The sequence below is a fragment of the Pelmatolapia mariae genome, linkage group LG3_W, assembly GCF_036321145.2.
Source record: "Pelmatolapia mariae isolate MD_Pm_ZW linkage group LG3_W, Pm_UMD_F_2, whole genome shotgun sequence".
Classification (NCBI taxonomy): Eukaryota; Metazoa; Chordata; class Actinopteri; order Cichliformes; family Cichlidae; genus Pelmatolapia; species Pelmatolapia mariae.
The window spans coordinates 94,486,914-94,510,052 of NC_086229.1; the positions used below are offsets into that span (position 1 = coordinate 94,486,914).

The 23,139-nt window shown below is 40.5% G+C and overlaps 1 protein-coding gene across 2 annotated transcripts in view; it reads right to left on the bottom strand.

The window, feature by feature from the left end:
* Positions 1 to 964: 964 nt before the first annotated feature.
* The window catches only part of gal3st4 (galactose-3-O-sulfotransferase 4), a 44,874-nt gene continuing 22,699 nt past the window's right edge, over positions 965 to 23,139 (bottom strand). Inside the window, exons 1-4 of one of the 2 annotated variants that reach the window (XM_063470407.1) lie at positions 16,479 to 16,756; positions 11,497 to 11,613; positions 6,800 to 7,100; positions 965 to 5,249 (exon numbers count right to left, since the gene is read on the bottom strand). In XM_063470407.1, the coding sequence (XP_063326477.1) occupies positions 4,167 to 5,249; positions 6,800 to 7,100; positions 11,497 to 11,613; positions 16,479 to 16,501 (1,524 nt within the window). In that variant the 5' untranslated portion in view covers positions 16,502 to 16,756 and the 3' untranslated portion in view covers positions 965 to 4,166. Of the gene's footprint in view, positions 5,250 to 6,799; positions 7,101 to 11,496; positions 11,614 to 16,478; positions 16,757 to 23,139 lie in introns of those variants that run through there. The other variant, XM_063470408.1, reaches the window with a different exon arrangement.

Sequence of the window (23,139 nt, forward strand, 5' to 3'; positions counted from 1 at the left end):
CTGGCACGTCCTTTAATCATTTTGTTTGCCCTGTCTGTCCTGCATCTCTGACAACTTCCACAGTTCTGAATAAAATATTTTTCAGCTTCACTCAGCATCATATTCTGTGATCAAACAACCTGATGTCCACTTCAAGTAACAGAATATTACAAAAAAATGTTTCTTTGAAATACAACAATTAAATTATCTAAAAAAATCTAAATATCAAAACATTTTGGGGGTGTCTCGGGAGGATAGTGTTATGAACTCCTTGGCCGGGCCTGCTGTGTGATCTGATTTGAGACATTTTATTTATACCTCAGTATATTTCTGAGTGCTAACTATAAAGTACAAAGCAGCCTGCTAACTAAACTCACTAGCTTTAGCTGATAACTGAGCGGTCCAGCCCGTCGATCAAATATGGTTATTTCAGAGAATAGTTATAAAATGGACATGGTTTCATACATCTATAATTCTACGTCATTTAAATCTGCAGTATTTCTAATGGCTGGCAGGGCATCCTCGGGTTGCATGAATACTGCATAGAGGTCTATGGGACGTGATTGTGTAGGTCTCTTGGTCTGTGAGCTCAGTAAAGATTTTAGAAAGACATTTTTCATTAAATAAAATGTGGAGTCTATGAAGATGTTCAATATGTTCAACTTGAAGAATATGATCTAACCATGTACACAAGCTTGTATAACAAGTTTTAATTCTTCAATTTCAAAATGAAACAACTGTGTTGTGTTAAGTAAGAGAATAGTCACAAATATGGAGGCTGATATTTGCACAGATGCAACGACAGCTGTAAACTTACAGTTTGCTTTGCACTCGCTGCATTTTCTGTTTCATTATTATGAATGTAACAATTTACACATAAAGTTCTTTGATCTTTTTACTCAGGACATTTTAATGCAGCATAGAACAACCACCGTATCACACAGCTGCTGTGAAAGGTTAAAAACAAGGAGGCAAAAAGACGAAGGAGAGTTCAGATTTTTTTAATTATTTAGTACAAGAAAACAAACACAACAGATGCACACAAAGAGCGTGATCTACTACAAATTTCTGACAGAATACAGTTTCAAGTAAGATCATAGCCACATATACTGCAGCTGCTCTGCCTGCTCAGTAACATCTGGAGCAACATGAGGAATTCTCTGTGAAATGTCCTGTCAGGGCTGTGAGAGTGGCTGAAGAGAGATCGTTGGCCAAGTGGGCATGACAGAAGGTAAATCCCACCACCTACCACTGCTTCTTACTCTGACCTGTACCGCTCTTGTTCACTATGTACAACATGGAACTTTAATACTGAAAACGAGCTACGAAATGAGTCACATTACGGTATTTGCGAAAATTCAAATAAAGCTTTATCCTCGATCGGGAAGCAAAGTTTGACTTTCTGGTACCTTTTAGTACCAGAAACTGTTTTTAATGGAGTGGAATTAAAAGGAATAAAACACACACACGTGTTTAAACACCAATAAAAAGTATGAGCAGACAGAGGTGGCAACATAGTTACTGTCCTGAATTTAAGAAACAGCTTTAACTTTGTTATTTATTTATGTTCAAATGTTTCACCTCATTTTAGTTTTACTTGTTTACAATTTTCAACTTCTTTGCCATCTTCCATATTTATATTGGAATTAAGTGTGTAATAAAGAAATTTCCTCAGCATTAATAAAGTATTTTTATTTTTTTATTACACTGTGCTGATTACATGACACGACTGTGATATCATATAGAAGGGCGCTCGAAAAGCATAAAAACATTATGATGGGATTTTCAGTGTATTAATTGTTTATAGTCCATTTTGGCAAGAATTGATTGGCTTTTGTCAGCGATTGAGTACCGACGTGTATGCTGTGTGTAAATATGACTTATCACCACTAACCTTCAGAGAGTGACAAATGTAGCTGGATATAATAGTCACAGTTATCTAATAACCAAAATATGAGGGACACTTATGTTACAGTATGTAGTAGCACTCTATGATAAAAAAAATCCATATTGTGTAATTTTTTTGAATGTTCAGCTGTTACTGGTGTAAAACATGAACAAGCAGAATATGAAGCGATGTTCTTCGAAATCTAAGTGAAAGCTGGCAGGTGCAAAAGACAGAAAGGTCTCTTTCAGTGAAGTCAACACGACGTGACTTGGAAACCAGGAAAACCACGGGAAAGGAAACATTTACTTCAGTTACGCTGCTGTAGCACAGAAGCATCCTGCCAACCGTGCACACACTGCTGCTGTAACAAAGCAGCAGCTTCTGTCCTTCCAAACGTCTGCATAGGCTTGAACTCCAGAGACCTTTCTGGATGTAATAACGAGCACATTTTAATTAGCGCGACTGAAATAATGTTGTTGAGATCCCAGACAGGACTGTGACACTCCTGAAGCAGTACTTTCAAGAGTTTCACTGTTAATGATGGCTTATTTATGAATGAAGAGAAAGTCAGAGATTTAGAGTAAAATAAAATAAACCACTGGTTTCCTGAGTGAAGGGAAATAAACACCTTATGTCCCTTTGATTTGAAGACGTTGTTCAGTATTAGTCGTCGCTTTGACTCTCTTTAAACAGACTGACTGTAAAAGATGAATAATATCCTTTCATCAGAGGAGGTAGCCGCTCAAACACAGTATGCCTGAATCTCCCTTACGGGCCACTGCTGAGGTGACCAGATGTACACTGTATAGGGCGGCCGACTCTGGACGGAGAACAAGACGATCGAATGTTTGACACTGGGCAATAAATTCAATACTTTCAACAATGAACGAACACCTATGATCTAGGAAACAACCTGTTGTAAGGAGGTTCATTTAAAAACAAAGTGGCGCATGCATATTTCATGTATATGCATGCAGTCACGTCTGACGCTGTCTGTCACCTGTGCTACCTCGCATGCAGGGATGACCCTCACTAAGGCTGGGTCAACACTGTCAGTGAACCCACTCTGTGACGCTTCTTATGCAATCAAAGAAACGTGGTTTTCAGTCTGTGTTAGATCGTACGGACAGCAGTTGGTGAAGAACACAACTGAAGCAGTCGTCTAGCTTTAGCACTTTACCTGCTAACAAACTGCTAATATGGTCTGTGACTCTACTTTCCTTCCACAGGTACGTCCTCAGAAAGGAGGCAAAGGTAAGCATGCTGGCCCTGCACGTGCCCAATGTAACTTTAGACCTCAGTATGGAAGAGCAGGTCAATGACAAAATGAAACTGGGACTGCTGTGAGTCGCTGGAAACAACAGCGAGCTATGAGCTTTCTGCCCGACAGGTTCCTAAGACGTGGTTAATGTTGCTGAAAGCGTGGATCTGAAACAATGTAGCAATCTTAGTCTAAAGCTAAAAGATGTGTTTTCATAAATGTAAACAAACTGAAACTAATAATCCAGAAATAGCTTTTAGAGTCCAGACTCACCACTCAACAGCACAAACAAGCCTGTGGTGTTTCAGGAGACACGCCCACAGGCACTTATTTTGAAGCACAACCTTAACATTACACAAACCTGATGTAAATCAAAACATTTAAAATCCTGCCTAAACGTGAATTTTTTAAAATTCACCTGGAAGATGTACCTGTACCACCACAGCTGCTATCTGCAGACTTCTCCTGTAGATGAGATTTACTGTCTCTGAGCCGTGTTTAAAGGCAAGCTTATGTAAAAAAAGCAGTCTGTATGTTAAAATACAAAAAAAGAGTTGAGCAAGGAAGCGATCATTTGTCTGATGAAATCAATAACAGCTGTTAATGCAAGAACAAACCTAAAATCTTGCCTGAAAACAATGTCTTGGTTTTCTGCAGTGCTCTGTGCAGTGAGACTGTCTTGATGCTTTTATTTTCACAAACTCCCGCCTGTGCCATTAAAGACACTCTGTCAGATCAGCCACAAGACCCGAGCGGTGTACCCCTCCTCTGTAACCTTGGGACAGCTTGTACCTTTTATTTAATTTAAGCATTAACACAGGGTCACTAAGAAAATGCAGTTCCAATAATAAACTGTCACTCAGAGTAATTGCCAAAGATGAAGACATACCAAACCAGAGAGTGTGTTCAGGAAAAGAAAGAAAACTGGAAGTGCTGCAGAGAAGCTTTTTTCTTTCTCACATGTAAACTAAATTTGGCTCAGGCGTCTCTGGTCCGTTTCCGCTCGCAAATCAAAGGTAACATGTAACTCACCTTAAACTATCTCAATCTTTCTTTTTCTCGCACTCCTTTTAAAGTCTGGTTGCTCTTCATTATACGGCTTCCATCCCAGTCTCTTTCTCTTTCCATCTCAGCTTCTCCCATCATCATTTTCTCTCCTGTCCTAGATGAATCATGTCTTACAAAAGCACCACCAGCTGCTAGCAGTCCCTGTCCCTGCTGTCCCAGCTGGGGTTGGACAGCCCGTGGGAACTGTTTACTATCCAGCAAATCTTTGTATTGGATCTCGGGCCTAATCATCCTCAGACAGGCCGTCCTGGTAGCATTGTCGAGACCCGGCTGGAGCTCGTATCCAAGAATCTTTATTACTCCGCTCTGAAAGGGTCGGATATTTTTGTCGCGTATCCGGTACGCTTCTACGGGCTTTCCACCATCCTTCAGACAAACACGGCCCAGGATTTCCCGCCGCATCCTGAGAAGAGCTACTTCTTGCTCCATCTGGGCACGACCAAACTTGTCGATATCCTCCCAGAACGTGCGGTTGAAGGCTTTGTATAGGTACCAATCTAAGGCGTTCCACTGGCGTAGCTTCTCCCGCTGACGATCCGTTAGCGACAGATTGGGCAACATCTTGCCTTGTGAGCGTCCAGCTCTAGCACCGACGCCAGCCGCTACGGCAGCTTTGCCGACCCAGCTTCCGCTCATTACGCTGTTGCTGCTGGGCTTTTGCTGCCGAGCGTTAAGGCTAAATGAGACTACAGCATCCAGTGGCCAGCAGAGGGCATGTCTCAGCAGGATCATAGACTCGTCAAAGTACTCGGACACAAGAATCAGTCTGAATGTCTGGCGGATCATGGCCTCACCATGCTGAGCTAATTCCACTGAGAAATTAGCATTATTGTCCATGCCAAAATCAAACCAAAGCAGGTTGCGGGCATAGTGGTTGTTGCGAAGACGAGGGTCATAGTATTTATTCGGGTCGTCGGCAAAGTCGCCCAGCCCCTTTGCCTTCCGAAAGGCAGGAGCTACTTCTTTGTAATAAGCAAAAGAGGACTCGGCCAGCGCGACAGGATCCCTGATGATAGAAAAGTAGAATGTGTCTGCAGGCATCACTTTCTCCACCTGAAAGACAAAAATTGAAACAGTTACAAATAACGATACTACTGCAGTAGTATCACGTGTTGTCTCTGACATCCGTCACGGTTCAACTATCCATTGTTTTAATTATGAAACCAACAGAAGCTCCTCTGATGTCATTCTACCGCTGAGCATGCTCAATCTGCACAGAGGGTTCGGCTTGCTGACACGGGTATTTACAGGTATTTATACTAGCAGTCTGGTGATTAGACGGAATGACAAATAGTGCTAATGCACGGCCCGGCAGAATTAGGCTAACCAATCCCACTGGGACCTTCTAGTGCTGGTTGAAGGGTTCAGTTTCCTAGTCTGAAGGTTTTATGGGCTGGCAGTCCTCCTACAGTCATACAGGCGGTTAGGTTAAGTCAGACTAAACATGGAGATAAGTGTCTGTAGTAGGGCTGCTCAATTAATCGAATTTTAATCTAAATTACGATCTGGGCTTTCAACGATCATTAAAAATGACTGAGTCGATTATTAGCACCTCCCTCGTGCTTTACTCTCGCGCTGCTCCATGTGGTAAAACGAGCGCACCTCTCTGCGATTCGAACACGCGTCACAACAATTAAGAGGACCCGAGGGAAGCTCGGAAAGCTAAGCAGAAGTTATTTGGAGAGCATAATGGCTGCTGAAGAAAGAATGCTGTTGGTTGAAAAGAGCGGTAAAACGACTTCAGTGGTGTGGAAACATTTTGGGTTCGCGGAGTCAGACGTGGATCAAGTAGACATAGTGTGGAAACTTTGCTACGGTGTCGTAGCTGCACCACAGAGCAACACTACAAATTTATTCAATCATTTGAAGACCGCTCACAAAGTGACATACGATCAAACAATGAAGGAGCAGCAACTTTAGTTGACATACCTCAATGTCAGTTTGATGCAGTTGTGCATTGTGTGGCTACACAGCTTGCCTTGATGTTTGGTTATTTGTATGCATAAATATTATGCAGTATTTTGAAGTTCACTAAACATAGATGTTTACATTTTTCATTTATTTTTTATATTGCAAACATTTGCACTGTTATCAGTATTTGCACACTATTTTATATTATTTTTTGACAATCTTTAAAGCCATTATTCAATACATTGTTATTGTTAAATAAATATCATCAAATAATCAAGATCTCAATTTCAGTGAAAATAATCGTGATTATCATTTTTGCCATAATCGAGCAGCCCTAATCTGTAGTGTTTTTAGTCCAATTTGAGCAAATTTCTAAATGAACATCACTTTAGCCCACAAAATGACCTCTGTGTATTATTTTTGTGTATTTTGTTTATTAGTTGATACCGATTATCTTCTGCCAATTATTATTGTATGGCTGAGGCTACTGCCGTGTGACATCTGTATATGAGTTTGTACACTTTCATTTTCTATATATAAACTATAAAATGAGTCTCTTTAAAATGTCCAGCCATGTTGGAAATTTGAACAGTGGAGGATTACACAGATTGCTGTATGATTATCAAACCATTTTCAGTCATTACTGTCAGTCTTCTATTTTACCCACCATTCTCCGCCCGTGAACGACTTACCTCTGGCTTATTAAACCTCATGTGATTGCCCATGATGTGAAACTCCGTGGCTCGGGGACCTCGATAACCTTTGACTCTGTGAGCATTGAAAGGTAGTGGGTACCCCAGCTGGTAGCCCAGTGGGAGGGCAAAGCGAAGGCTGCGCTCCTCTCCAAAGCGGTACAGCATGTTGAGCACTGTGCTGCTTGCTGTCTTGTGTGTCTTGAGGAACATGATGTGAGTGTGGGGCTGACAGGAGCCCAGAGACGGCCCCTGGGCATCAGGGGATGAAAAGATGGAGTGAGCAGCTGGTTGGGCACTGCTGTTGGACGAGTGGGAAGAGAGGAGCAAACTGTAAATAATTATTATTCAGAACATCTCTGGGATTTTACCACAACTCAAATCTACTCACCATATGATAGTATTGACATTTCTACAATCAATGCAAATCAATTCTTAGTCTTACTTGTACTACAAAATCAGTAGGTTTTCACCCCACATCAGAAATAATGTGCTAAACCAAACAGCTTAGCAGCATCACACTGTCTCAACCAATGTGGCTGTTCACAGGAAATGTAAAAGAAAGGACAACAAACAGAAACAGTTCAGTTGCTGAGTACACTTTGAACCTAACTCCTTACTTCATGCAAAGTTAAAATGTCTTAAAGAAGTATAAACTTCTAGGGTTTGAGAGTAACGGAATTTCTATTCTCTGTATGTCCTGTACATATGGCAGAATTGACAAATAAAGTTGACTTTGACTTTTGACTTTGATAAACGTATGAGCTTTGAATTTATTAGTTGCTGTGAACTGATTTTATAACTGAGTTTTATTCCTGTCTGGATGGTTTCCTTCTAAGCAGATGTTACATAAACACAGACACATGACAGACAAAATGTTCAAAGGCTATACTGTGGTAGCACGGGGATTTCATTTCATACAGGCACAAATACTCCAAGAAAGCAGCAGCAATCGTTTCTTCATCATTAATAGCAAACTGAATGAGAAGCATGTGATTGGGTAGCATTTGTCCTGCAGCTGTGGCTTAATAGTTGGGTAATAGTGGGACAGCAAGGACAACAGTATTTCACAACATTCAGGTCCCTGTTCTGTGAAACCAGCTCGGGTTCAGGAGACAGACATTATCTCTACTTTTAAGACTAGGCTTACAGATACAGCCACTTTAAAAATGGCTGTCTCATCCCTGACAGGACCGTGGGTGGGCGCGTGACGGATTTCTGACCAGTTGCCAGCTGATGGGTGGCTGTAATGATACCCTCACCTGGACGATGCAACCATGGGTGGTAACGTCCCAAAAGCAGCATTTAGGAAAACCGGTGGTAATATCTTGTGTATCCACCAGGGGGCGCAGTGTGGAGGCACATTCATTTACAGGCTTGTTATACCATGCACATGTGAAACTCGAAATATTAGAATATGGTGCAAAAAACTTATTTCAGTAATTCTACTTAAAAGGTGAAACTAATGTAGACTCATTACATGCAGAGCCAGATATTTCAAGACTTTACTTGTTATAATTATGATGATCATAGCTTACACTTATGAAAACCCTGGATAGTATAATCATACATATGTACTCAGTACTTGTCTTGGGCCCCTTTTGCATAAATTACTGCCTCAGTGCGGCGTGGCACGTCAGCAGTGATGTGTTATGGAAGACCAGGATGCTTCAGCCTTCAGCTCTTCTGCATTGTTCGGTCTCATGTGTCTCATCTTTCTTCTGGCAAAGCCTGTTCAGGTCACGTGGGTTTGCTGGCCAATCAAGCACAATTATCCCATGGTCACTGAACAAGGTTTTACTAAACCGTCATGATTTTGTTTCTGAGAGTGTCTCATGACAATGACATAAGCCCGTGCGACGTCCGTGGCAGAAACAGATGTTTGCAGATCAACAATGGAGAGAGTACGACCATGAGGCGTTTAAAGCTTAGAAGTACTCACATTACTTTGAGTTTGATTCTGCAAAAAGTGACAAAAACATCAGCGTCAGCTGAACACTCTGCGTGGGAAGAAAACTTCTTTCTACTGCAAAAAATTAAACTTCAACTCTGAGCGAGCAGCGAGCACGCTGCCACGGGAATGTGACATTCACAGAGAAACCCCGGATCCTCCCACTGACATGACCGCTGTGGGCAAACCTCCACCCACCCCACTCCTGCTACACAGGTGATAATAGATTTAAGAGCTGCTGAGTCTTTGATTTTATTTATTTTCTGCTGTGTTTTACTTGCATCTATTTGAAAGAGTGTAAACACAAAACATTATTTTATTTTATATGCTAGAATGTGCAGTAAATAGATTTAAATGTTAAACACATTTCTTCCAGTAGATAATGTTGCATATTATTTCATTTTTGCTTGATGCATAAAGTTAAAAGATTAAAACTAACAAAACAAGTTTTTCATTTGATTACATTTTATATGATGGATTATGCAGAAAAAGTAGAACTGGGCTGAAAGGTCTGTTGCTCTATTACATATTCAGGTTGTTTATCATGGTTTTAAAATGTAACTAAGTAACTAATTACTTTTGAAAATAAGCAATGAGTAAAGTAACAGGATTGCTTTCTTGGAAAAGTAATCAGTAATTAGTAACTGATTACTTTTTCAACGAACTTGACCGACACTGCTCTCCATTCTTCCTCCAGACTCTAGGACCTCGGTTTCCAAATGAGATGCAAAATTTGCTCCCATCAGAAACTGGACTTTGTGCCACAGATTAACAGACCAGTTCTTTTATTCTTTAGCCAGGTGAGACGCTTCTGTTTGTTGTTCAGGATCAGCTTGACATGAGGAATAGAGCATTTGAAGCTCATGTCCAGGATCCGTCTGTGTGTTGCACTAACTCCAGCCTCAGTCACTCCTTGTGAAGGTCTCTTACACTTTTGAACGGCCTTTTCCTAACAATCCTCTCCAGGCTGAGCTCATCCCTGCTGCTTGTGCACCTTTTTCTTCCACAGAACTTTCTATTAATGTGCTTTGATGCAGCACTTTGAGAACATCCAACCTCTTTTGCAATTACCTTTTGAGGCGTTCCCTCCTTATGGAGGCTGTCAGTGATGGTTTTCTGCTCAACTGTCAGGTCAGTAGTCTTCCCCATGAACCAGACTGAGAGACCATTTAAGGGCTCGGGAACCCTTTGCAGGTGTTTTGGATTAATTAGCTGATTAGAGCGTGACACTTTGAACCTACGATATTGAACCTTTTCACAATATTCTAATCTGCTGAGCTTTTGAATTTGAAGTTTTCATAAGCTGTAAGCCATAATCATCAAAATTATAACAAATAAAGGCTTGAAATATCTCGCTTTGCATGTAATGAATCTGTATCATATATTAGTTTCACCTGTATTTATACCTTTTAAATTTGTTTGGGGATTCTATAATTATGACACAAGTTCAGACTTTCTATAAAATACTAATATAGATACTTGCTTGCAGTAAATTAAAATACAGGTTCTTCACACAGAAATCTAAAGAATAAATCAAAATAATAAGTTGCAAACTTACAGAAAAAATGAAGGACATGCTCATAATTCAAACAAAGGTTTGAAGAAGTAACGACCCAGCAAACAACAGGCTAAATGAAACATTAAGTTCTACCTAGCTCATAAAGAACCTGGTTTGGGATCTATGAGGTGTGCAAAAATATTATTTTTCTGTTAATTGTATCAATTTATTACATTAGACTGACTGACATGGATGAACAAAGAACTGTTTACTGGAAATAGTTTTGGTGATCTGGAGTATTTATCCATTTATTTTACATTTTTAAAACTTTAACGCCATTACACACCAAGCGTGTTGCCTAAAAACATCTGATCTGAACTTGTTGCGTAAGGTAGATACACATTTTTATTGACATCAAGCCATGACGAGCTGGTCCTGACGCTTCTAAGCAAGAACAAAAACTGAGATTCTGGGTTCATCACAAGAACGCAGCAGCAGGGACAATTTCATGGTTAGATTCAGGAGCTAAATCTCTATCACAGCTGCTTCATACATATTTCAGGATGTCAGTGGGACAGTTTTAGCTCTTTCTGGTGAAGCTGTGACCACATCTGGGGAAGCGGAGAAATCACTTTAGAGACCCAGAGCAGCATCTAGCGGTGTGGCTGTTATTTTACTATTACTGTATTATAGTATATATGCAATAATGTTGAGCATGTATTTGCCTATGTAGAGCTTACAGAGAGGGGGTTTTCAACCACTGCAAACGTACTCCCATGCTGTAGTCCTCCACAATACCAACTGCATGTTGCTCGACATGGATGATGCTGTATGTCAGTTAATGCTAACTGGTTGACAAGTCAACAGGGACGAGCGCGATAATAGCTGACCAGGAATGAGACAAGTACAAAAACATTACACACTAGTTTATGCTGAGTTAGAATGTATGAAACGTAGAGAGAGTGGTTTCAGTGGAAACTCTGTTTCACTTTAGGTCTGTACAACTTCACTTTTCTTCACAGACGGCTGACGGACGAAAAAAAGAACATCCAATGGTTGTACCAGCTCTACCACATATTTGTGACACTGTTACCATGTGACAAAAACCCACTCTATAGGAACACGGGCAGCCCACAGTTGTCCATGAACTGCCAACATAATTTCCTCATAATAGAGAGAAATGAAACTAAATCTGAAGCAAAAATGTAAAACACCAATGCAGTTCAAATTGAAAAAGCAAAACCATACCTCTTGTTGAAGATGATTCCCAGCAGCTGGGTGGCAAAAGCAATGGCCACAAAGAATAGCAGCGCTTTCCACATCCAAACTGGACCCAGCCGACCACAAACCAGCGATCGCAACATCCTGTGAAGAGGAGAGAAGGATGGATGAATGGAATGATGCACATAGTTGTGAGCCCAAAGCAGTCAGTGGGAGAGGAAGATACAGACAAAGAAGGGGAAAAGTGTGTGGAAAGAGTAATACAGATGGATGGATGGATGGATGGATGGATGGATGGATGGATGGATGGTAGTCGGACGATTGGATGGATGGATGGATGGATGGATGGATGGATGGATGGATGGATGGATGGTAGTCGGACGATTGGATGGATGGATGGATGGATGGATGGATGGATGGATGGTAGTCGGACGATTGGATGGATGGATGGATGGATGGATGGATGGATGGTAGTCGGACGGTTGGATGGATGGATGGATGGAAGAATCAAACACAGTAAGATAATGTCATTAAAGTGACAGGATAGGATTTGAAGAGGAGAAAAGGCATGAAGAGACGGGGACAGCTGGATGAGTCATAAAACAAAAATGACTTAAGTATCTTCGGGAAGGAAACCAGTCTGAAAATAGATCTTGTATTCCTTAGATTCCTTAGGTACTGTACGGTTCATTCTTATAACAGAAGATGAATAAACTCAAAGTATACTTTTAACCAAAATTTAAATACTAATCAGTTAAAGGTTCAAGTTAATTTTACATAGCACCATGGACTTTTCCTTGGCTAGCGGACAAGGAAAGGCTGCCACTCGCTATTGAACAGAGTTTTTTATAATATGGCACAAACAAGGCATGAATGTGATTGGTTTGAAAATGTTGGGGAGGGGCCACAGTTTAAACTTGGCCTCCCTACTGGTCTTTGGTCTGGTGTCTGGCTCATGTTTCCCCTTACACTTTGTGTAGGGGGCTTGTCTCTGTAATGAGAAGAAAGACGACTCCTCTCTACTTTACCATGGCAACCGCCTCTCTTCTCGATTGGGCCCACTGGAGAGTGAAAGAACTCTTGACACCTTGAAATTTTTGTACCTTGCTGCACCATCTCCAAGGAATTCATTCCCCAAAAATTCCTAAGGGGGGACGGGGGGTTCCTCCCTGTTTATGCTGTGTTTTAGTTAGTATCAGTGTACCAGTCTGCCTCTGATACCAGTGTCTTGTATTTTTCCTGTGGGTTTATATGTATGGGTGTGGCATTTTCTTACAACACTCTATTCTATGATACATATTTGTGTAGTAAAACATGTTAGAACAAATTATGAGGTAATTGTGAAACCTAAAATAATGGGGTGTATATGTATTAAAGACTTAAAAATGTGTTCAAATGTGTATCTGTTCATAGTAAAGATGTATGTATTGATGTCTGTGACTGTAACTTTAACCTCAGCCAAACGTCTCCGAAAACGTCGGAGCACTTTTGCAAATATGTGGTGTCTTGATAAACCGAGCAGATATTTGAAGTTTACACAGCTACATTATCGCCTGAAAATGTGTTAAAAGTTTATTTTGTGACCCAGAAAGAATAATAAGAGTAATATTAAAACTAAGTAGCTGCCGCCATTGTTGGAAACTGGAATTGGCTAAGTTGTGCAATGAATTCTGGGAAAGGTTGGTCCACGAAGGATACACCCATCCTTCAAATCTGGGGAGAAGGAGGACGCATTTGTCGGAGTCTTCGAATTTAGACATTTGTCACGTCGCTGTAACGTAATCGGCCAACAAATGTGGCCTGCGAAGGATGCAGCCCCTGAATTTGTACACAGCTACGATACTGGACACAGCTTCTTCTTCTTCGGGGTTTAACGGCAGCTGGCATCCTTGTACATGCAGTGCTGCCATCTTCTGTTTCAGTCCGTTATTACACTCTTAAATCCTACTGCTTATTCCTGCGTCTTTTGGGATCTTACAAAGCTTCAAACGACGGATCGACTATTAAATTAGTCGTCGACGTAATCGTGACTGGTCGACTAATCGTAGCAGCTCTAATGTCTATTGATGTCTATGGGGTTTCCATAGTTGGCACTACTAATTATTAAAAGGGTTTGCCCATCTTAAACAGTAAGTGTGACAATACTTTCCATTATCAAGCATTTAAATAAAAACCCAACACCACTAGAAAAGGGATAAAAATATACATCAATAAAAAGTCTTTTTTTTTTTACATATTAGTGCATATGTAACAAGTTCTATGTAAAAGACCCTGTAGTGAGCTGTAAAATGAAATAGTACTTTCAGACAGTACCAGTCTGTTTTTCAGTCATTGATTGCTGTCACACAATCACACTGGAACAGATCAATGTAACAGGATTTGTGATAGATGTGTGTTCATTGGTTTGGAATCACACACAGGTGTCATCAGAGCGTGAACACAACTGGCATGGTCTTTTTGTATTTGATAACAAAGGAACACTCACAGGAAGTGGCTGTTATGTCATACAATTGACTATGTGCACGTTAGCATATGCTACTTCCGGTGCGGAAACTCCTGTGGGGAGCTTTGTTTCCGGTGTCCTATTCGCGCCCTGTTTACGGTCCAAAACAAATTAAGCAAATGAATGAATCAAGCGGCGATTTACATTTCTATAGATGTTTTGGGCATTTACCCAATATATCTGTAAATGATGTTCATCGACTTGTCGATATTTTTCCCCCGCGCCTCAGAGCAAAAGAGAAAAGGGATTCAAATGTTATATTTCTCAGCTGTCCCTCGTTTATCGCGGGTGTTATGTTCTAAAAATAACCAGCGATAGGTGAAATCAAGTAGCCAGTTTTATTTTTTTGACACGTGGACATCGTGGACATACAGTACTGCACTTCAGAGTCACACTGCTAGCATCGATGCAGCGATTCTGTACTGTACAGGAGAGACGTCACAGAGGAGATCGTCTGCAGCGATCAGGACACAGGACACAATGTGATGTAAAAAAAAAGCATGCAAACTTGCACTAAAAAAATCTGCGAAACAGCGAGGTGAAAGGTGAACCGCGTTATAGCGAGGGACCACTGTAATTCTGAAGGTAAGTCACAACATACCCTTCGTAAATACTAATGTATAGGAACCCTTACCTGCAATCATTCATTTTTGTGTGGCTTTTTTCATGGTTTGTTAACATGCTGTGTAGGTGTGTACTTGACTAGCTGATATGGACATAAGGGGGAAACATCTGGTTTGACTGTTGTTCACCTGTAGTTTGAACGCTGAACATTTGCCTGTTTAATCATAAGACCAGTCACTATACAGAGATGTGCTTCTGAATGTGGACGATGTGTCTTCTGCTGCAGTGATGCAGTTCTGCTTGTGTTGAGTGATGTAAACAACTGATCGATCTAAACTCTTTAAACGTCAAAATTGATCATTAGATTTTTTATGACACAACAGTGGTGAGTGTTCCCACCTTCTGCTCTTTGTAACTTAACGCCATCTTTCCGTTTTCGAGTTTTGGACATGATTTTAGAGAATATCTTCGCAGTAGCGATTGACTGCAAAGTAAAGCTACCGGAAATGTACAACCCCACATCCGGTCTCAAACCAGGAAGTTAGCATTTTCTCGTGCACAGGGTCTATTGCACATATAATAAACCTAATTTAACCTAATGCATTTTAGTAAGTACAGCTTATTGGTAATAAGCTGCTACATATTGCCAAAACAACCTTGCAACTCTGTTGAAAGGAAGCGTATTTCCTCACTTTTGGTTTTTATTATACTGATAAAGAGCTGATACACTTATCAAAGCCTCCCATGGGTCTTTAAAGCTGAGAGGGGCTCTGTGTAAAGACCATAACATACGATTCACATCAATTCAATTTTATTTTTACAGCATCAAATCACAACAACTGTCCCCTCAAGGCGCTTTATATTGTAAGGTAGACACTACTAAAACAATCATATGACACCTATGAGCAAGCACTTTGGCGACAGCGGGAAGGAAAAACTCCCTTTAACAGGAAGAAACCTCCGGCAGAACCAGGCTCATATTCATATCTATCCAACTTCACAGTGATGCCTTGTTCCATCTAGCTGGGCGAACAGGAAAAGAAAGAGACCATTCGCACTATTACAGCAATATTGTTTTCAGAGTATAAAGGCGACTTTGTCGACTTTGCCACATTAGCTTTGTACTGTTAATACGTGCATAGAATTTATGCTTCTATTAAGATTTTGTAAAAACATCTTTATTAACTTGATATTTTTTATTTAACCCTAAATAATTAATTTAAAAAAAACCTCTACAGGTAAAAATGTCCAATAATTAATTTTAGTCTTATACTGATGTATATTACTATCACCTTTTCAAACACACTACCCAGTTACGTTACTGGCTAATGGGACACTGGAAAAGTTTGGGGAAAAACTTCTTCAGTGGACTTGGAGACGTTGATGACTAGAATAATCTTCTGACACTCTCCTAATATGTGATGGACTAGTTCTCTATGATAATTTGACTTTCAAACCCAGACGGATTCATAACAATGCAGTCAGGCACGTTATAGTGTGGTATGTCATATGACAGCTGAAATAGAATGACTCACGCTTCCTCTAAATAGATTTGTGTATTTCGCTGTTCACTTTGATCAGATCTGATCACACTGCCTCTCCGTCTGATTAGCACTTCTGCAGACCAATGTGAGATTAATATTAGGGCAGTAGCCACCACCCTGTTCTATACCACATATTACAAATGCCCAAGCAGAGCTGGAGGGAGAGGCTGTATACGCTATATATGGTTCCCGAACTTGGGAACATGTTAAGACTTGGCGTGTGAAGAATCCCTACACCCACACCTTCGCCTATGTCTCTGCAAAATCGCAGCCTAGCGCCGCCCATTGTACACCACAGTCTCTGCATCCCAATAAACCCATTGTGGTTTTGCTCGCAGCATCTTGTTCTGTGCCCACTTGTTCCATTCTCACATCTCTTGCTAGCTATTTCAAGTTACCTGGCTCTCCGTCTGAAAATCATAGCTGTGTCCCCAGGCCGGTATCGGTGACGCTGTTATTGTGCAGCTGCAGAGAGCCCGGAGCATCTCGGAGGCTTCAGCTGCAGCAGATCCACTGATCGGGCCGTGGACCCGGATCAGCCCCGCGGAGGGACACGGGCCGGAATACGTCCCTGTTGGGCTAAAAGCCCGTTTAGTTCCGAGGACGTAAAACGAAATTTTCTTTCTTCCAGCTGTAAGCCTTCCTGCCTATTGTGCTGATAATGAGAATACAGTAGAGTCAAGAAAAGAACAGAGGATGTGGCGTACTTCCGGGAAACATCAAAATAAAAGCATTCATGTGTATGGCCTGTGAACAAGCCGTGAAGGGTATTAGCGTTAGTCGACGTGGGTGCCGAGCAGTGGGGCGGGGGGTCCGGGTCCGTTCATCAAAATCACTGTACCCCGTCCGATGAACTATGCACATACTCAGACTACAGGTTTGACTTTGTCATGTGGCCTGTAAAAGTGGCTCCGCGTTGTATGCGGCTGCTCTTGCTGTCACACACCGTGCTTTTATTAAGTGCGCTATTCCGCTTCGGTTTGTTTTATTTACATTAGCTTGGCGAAGGGGGTTCGCCATATCTGACGTCACATAGTGACGCTGTTAGAAAGGCATCCGCAGAAAAAGAAAGATGCGTTCCCATCGCTTTTCCTTGACCTCGAGGGAAACGAATCCAAGTCCAGGAAAGGTGTTAAGAGAACTGATAAGGAGTTAGGAAAAATGCTCTGAAAATCCGAAAGACCCTGCGCTTGTCTCATTAACAGTGTGATGCCGGATATCCGCCATATTTAAACTACAAAGTGCACGTTCTACTCCTTTAATCTAATCTCGGCAGGCCATTTGAACCTTTATTACAATGGTTGGAAATTTAACGAAAACGGAAAATTTAGGCCAGATTTACTAACGAAAGGGGGAGTACAAATACATGGCCTTATGACATTTATTTGTAAAGAGGAGAATATTTAAATGAGTCACACAGTTTATTGCAAATTGCATGATATCTAAAGCCCCAAAAATGATGTCTTATGCCTGCTGCTGTTGTTGTGATTGTTTGTTGCTTAAAGACGAGGAGATAGATGGTGATGTGGATATTGCAAAGCTGTGCCAAAACCGTGTCTCAGTAAAACTCAATCCTCAAGCTCATAGGTGAGCCCCGCATATTGCTCTTCAATAATTCTGGGATTTTCATGTAAAACTACAAAAAATAACAGAACTCGGATTCTTTTTCTCAGCAAGCAAATCAAAGTGAAATGTGTTGTTAGATCATCCCGACTCTGCAGCATCACAATAATTTGCCCTGCTTAGTAAACCTGCTTCATAAGACTAAATACATCTTATTTTCTCTTATTTACCTGCTGTGATCTAGTGGAACTCCTTTCCTCCGCGGTTAGGATTTGTCTGACTGCAATAAATTCCATCCATCAAAAGTTTATCAAATGAAGTAAAAGATTGTGATGTCCCTAAAAGCACCCATCTCATCTTAAAGAACTCATTGTACTGTATCTCCTCTTTAGAGTACTTTGCTCTAAGACTGCTGGCTTAGTTGTGGTTCCCAGGTAGACGTAGTAATGGGAGGCAGAGCCTTCCGCCTGCTCTTCTGTGGAAGCCTGTTTCTGCTGGCACTTAACCGTACAACCGAACAACTGTTTATGTGGTTTGGTGATTGAATTGAATTGAATAAAGTCTGCAATGTGGCGAAGAGCATTACTAATAATGCAAACTAATTGTACAGAACCTCAGACAGACTGTTATCAGTAAATATATATCAGAATTTTTATCTTCTATATCTGCCTTCTTAATAGGAAACCGCAACTCAACTAAAAGTTGTTTTTATTGCTGTAGTGTAATGTTCAGAGTGCAGCCGTGCATTTAACAGGCTGTTGCTAAAACTAAAAATATAGCAGAGGGTTGAAGAAACATTGGGACGAATGTGTAAAATGTATCATCTTGATCCATGCTCTGGTAAGGAAATCCCAGAAAGTTGATTCAGTGTTTTCAGTGGGAGAAACGTTTCATCATAACAGTCCTCAAATGTCTGGGATATAACTCATAACTTCTTGGAGGTTTCCCTAAGAGAATAAGCAATCTTATAGCTGGTGGCTGCCCACTACACCTAATCTTAAGGTAAGCATAAAGTTATTTTCCCTGTAGGAATCAGTAAAAGCTACCTTAGTCTACAATTTGGGGCTGAATGTTGAAAAAGATCGAATACCTTTTGACACAAAATTCCACTAATCACTGTCACACTTTCCTGATTTGGTCTCAAGAATAGAGACGCCACAAGATTTGACAAGTTTAGCGGTACAATAGAGAAAAGAAGTCTCTTTTAACAGGGTTGAAATACAGTCGGTCCGTTTTCTTTGTGGACAGGCTGCAACTGAGAAACACTGAGTTTCATCAACACAAAATGCACAGGTTTATTGAATATGAATAAGTTGTGTTGATTTAACTCAGTTGTTTAAGTTTCTGCCGAAGCAAAACAATTGTGTGCAACCATTGTCCGCTATTGAACGAAGTAAATCCATCTGTAAAATGGGATTCGGCAGGTGAGGGAGCCAACAGATGTGGACCGACTGTGATCAGGTGACCTGTGCCTCTGCTGCCTTCGAGGTTGCTGTTATGATCCATCACTGCTTCATGTGTTTAACCCTCTCTGATGGTTAGTGGGGATGAGTGGGGCAGGTATAGAGAGTCCAAGGGCTGGACTGGGACAAAAAAATCAGCCCGGGCAGAGACCGGCCCACCATTATAGGAAAAACCATAAAGCCTTTGAATGAAAACAAACGCCATTGTGACAGTGATGTACACTGTCTTGTTGGTATATATTTATCAATCTAATAAACTTAAACCTACACCATCCTCCCTGTTCTGGTATTCTAAACAGTACTTAGCCGAAATCCAAAGACTGCTTGGTCGAGTTAACCTCCTGATCTATCTACAACACATGGTGGAAACCTGACATTAGGACAGAGAAGACTAGAGGTGAGACTTGATCATTACTGAATATTAAAAATATTAAAAATGACAGATTTAGTGATATTTTCATAAATTATTTATTTACCACATCAATAAACAGCACGGCAGGGCAAAATATTTTTTCTAACATGGCAACCTTTAAAAAGTGAAAGGAGACAGAAAGACAGGTGAGAAAGAATAAAACTTAATTGACTTTTTGATGGCATTTTACACAGTACTGGTACAGAATCTAGAAAATGTGGGAAAATACTGGCATCATATACAGTACTTACTTCTGAAGAAATTATGATGGGACCTTGAAAAAAAATTACTACATACAATAATGGATTTCTATACATTTTAGATCAGATGAAAACTTTGGTTGTAAGATTCAGATAATTATTTAATAAAAGCTAGATATTTTAAATGAGAATAAGAAACAAAGGTATTTCTTTGTGCCCCCCTCTCCCTGTTAATGCCCTACCTGGCCCCCTGGCAAAGCTTTGCTAGACCCGCCCCTGCACAGTTACCGGCTGTCAGCTACTTAGAAAAGGATCCTGGTGTTATTTGTCTCTCAGAAACAGTTCATAACTTCCCTTCAACTCATTCATGTCACCTAAAAGGTAAACCTGTTTCTCCATCACCTGTTGAGCTCTGATGATTCAGTAAGGACATCTCCTGGTTTCATCTGCATGTTTCCCTCTCACCAGCAGAGATGGGCAGTAACGCGTTACAAGGACCGCTGACTCTTTGATTTTATTTATTTTCTAGTTTACTTGCGTCTATTTTAAAGAGTGAGTGTTTATGCTTGTTGCATAAAGTTAAAACATTAAAATGAATAAAACAAGTTTTAAAAAGAGACTTTTTCATTTGATTACATTTTATATGATGGATTATGCAGAAAAAGTAGAATTGAGCTGAAAAATCTATTGCTTTATTACCTATTCAGGTTGTAAATAATTTTTTTAAAGTAACTAAGTAACTAATTACTTTTGAAAATAAGTAATCAGTAAAGTAACAGGATTACTTTTTGGGGGACGTAATCAGTAATTAGTTACTTTTTTTTTTTTTTAAAGTAACTTGACCAACACTGCTCACCACAAATCCAAACCGACATCATGACCAGCAGCTTTACAGCTGTGGCTCCAGCAAACATCAGCTGATACTAGAAAGTAATATTAAATACATTCTAACAACAGCTGATCAAGCTTAAACGTGCTGCTGTTGTTTAACGCGACATCCGTTGGTTTCCTCTTTCTGGCGCAAAGTGGGCGATAAACAAACAAGAGAGACGGGACTTGCAACAAAAAAGTCGATCAGCTGATCATCGATCAGTTTCATGATTGAAGTAGCAACAGGAGAGGGAGGGGAGAGAATGAGCGAAGAAGAAACAGCTGCAGTGTAAAGACGCAGAATAACTCCAGCTTTGTGTCTTTTTCCATTCTAGCTGAAGTCCGGGACAAACTGTGTTCCTTTTCAGCTCAATACGAAACGCGTAATATTTTCTCTGAATACGAGACGATTCCGTTTTTTTACGGGACGAGCAGTACGAGTTATTGTAACTGACTGTAAAAAGTCAGCGTAACGAAAATAAACTTCACCTAAATTTGGTTTATATCTGACCCAGATAGACTGCAGTTCATAACCAGTGTTTGGTAAGTTACTTTTAAAAAGTAATTAATTACTAATTACTTAATCAATATTGTATTTAAAATACTTATCTAATTACTGTGTCTAAAAAGTAACTTAATTACTCAATAAGTAATTTAACTAAATACTTCTTAAAATCCCTATAAACCTTGAGTGGGCAAACAATAGAAATTAAACTCTTTAAAAAATAAATAATTTTTTTTAAGACAGAGACTCTACAGTACGCAGCGGTAGCATCTCTTCCACAATGTAGCCAGCAATCATTTTTTAAGCACCGTCTGTGCTGCTGAAGTAAAATCAGGTTTTGCCTGCTTAGCAGGAGTTGCCGCGGTGTTATCCATGGATGATGAACAAGGATCACTCAGAAGTGTTCGTCTATGCTTTGTGTCAGGCGCTTCAGTAGATTACTCGTGCTATTAACAGCAGCCGACAGTTTTTTCTCCCCAGGACATAGCTTACATATTACTGTAATATTCTTGTCTGCTTGTTTCCGAAAAGTGAAGAGACGGGAATATGTCCACGTCATAAAACAGCCACTCGCTTCAGCCGAGTCCGACATCTTCCGCTGTAGAATACGACTATGCAGCAAACTGGTGCGAAATGACGTGCAGCTGCACTACAGCGATGTTAAAGCGGCAGAGTTTACTTCTACGTTTAGAAGATAAATTATTGAAATTAAATAATGATATTCAGCGAATTTAATTATTTTAAAATGTAACGCAAGTACATTGTAAGTAACTGTAATTAAAATACCTAAAAATGAACAGTAGTCAGTTACTCTACTTTTTCACTGGAAAAGTAATTTAATTACAATAACGCGTTACTTAGTAACGCATTACACCCAACACTGGTCATAACTTCTCACCTGAATTTCAGTTCACCTGACACTCGGACCGGCGTCGACACCAGGCGGTGGGCCGATGGCCAGTCCAGCTATGGAGAGTCCCTTTAATCAGCCTTTAATCAGCCAAACCACCTGTGCCTTGTTATCTTCAGTCGTCACAAAATGTAAGGACCAGCTCCACCACCCAGTCTTCAGTAGATTATCTGCCAACTTACTTCAATAACAGACTCAGCCCTGGTTGCTTCTTTGGTAATTCTTCCTTCAACATTTTCTCTCTCCCTTGTCCCCAGTGCTTAGCTGCTGATTGTAGGAGCAACTTCATTCCTTCGTAAAAGACTCACCAGCTTCCTTTAGACTGGTTTGTTTTCATTGGAGCTGAGCTAGATACTCACCTCTCCCCTTTACCTGCCTCCTTATATCTAGAAGACGAACCGGTGACGATCACTGAGCTAACATTGTGAGCTGGCCTTAGCTGAGGTTAGTTCATAGACTGTTAGGCTGTTAGAAATAGTAGATAATCCAGTGCAGTTCTGAAAGTAATAACAACTAGCTTTTTAAATCTTAATATAAATGAGTAACAGTGGGTGGACATTAGGTAAGGCTGCATTTTGTGCAGTGATCTCGTATAGAAAACTATTTCTATATCAGTCATATGTTTTCTTTCTGTCTGCTTTCAGAACTGCACATGATTATTTGCAGCAAGCAGGCTGTTAATGCAGCCTTCAGTAATAGTACTGAATCACACAGCAGTAGTACATCAAAGATACTGAAGTGGCACATATAACTCAGGTAGCTACCACAACTAAAACAAGATAGCTGCAGTAGGCTAACGCTAGCTTTAAAAAAAGATGTTTCTTTAGGGAGTCTTTTGATGCTGAGACCAGCTTGATTTCTGAAAAACAGAGTTTGCATTGCACGTTTAGATATGGTCCCTCCCTTTCTTCTTTAAATGTGAAGTGGTGTCGGAATTTCCAAGTAAGAAAAACATTCCTGCCCATGCACTGCTGGTTCTGTTTGTGCTGGCTCCAGGTCCATTGTGTAACTGAAGCCATCAACATTAGCAGGACGCTTACATTAGAGCCTCTTATTGCGTGTTTTGTTTGGGTTTCCACCGGTGTTGAATTACCAAAAGTAGGGAGGGGATAGCCTAACATATAAAATGGGAAAAG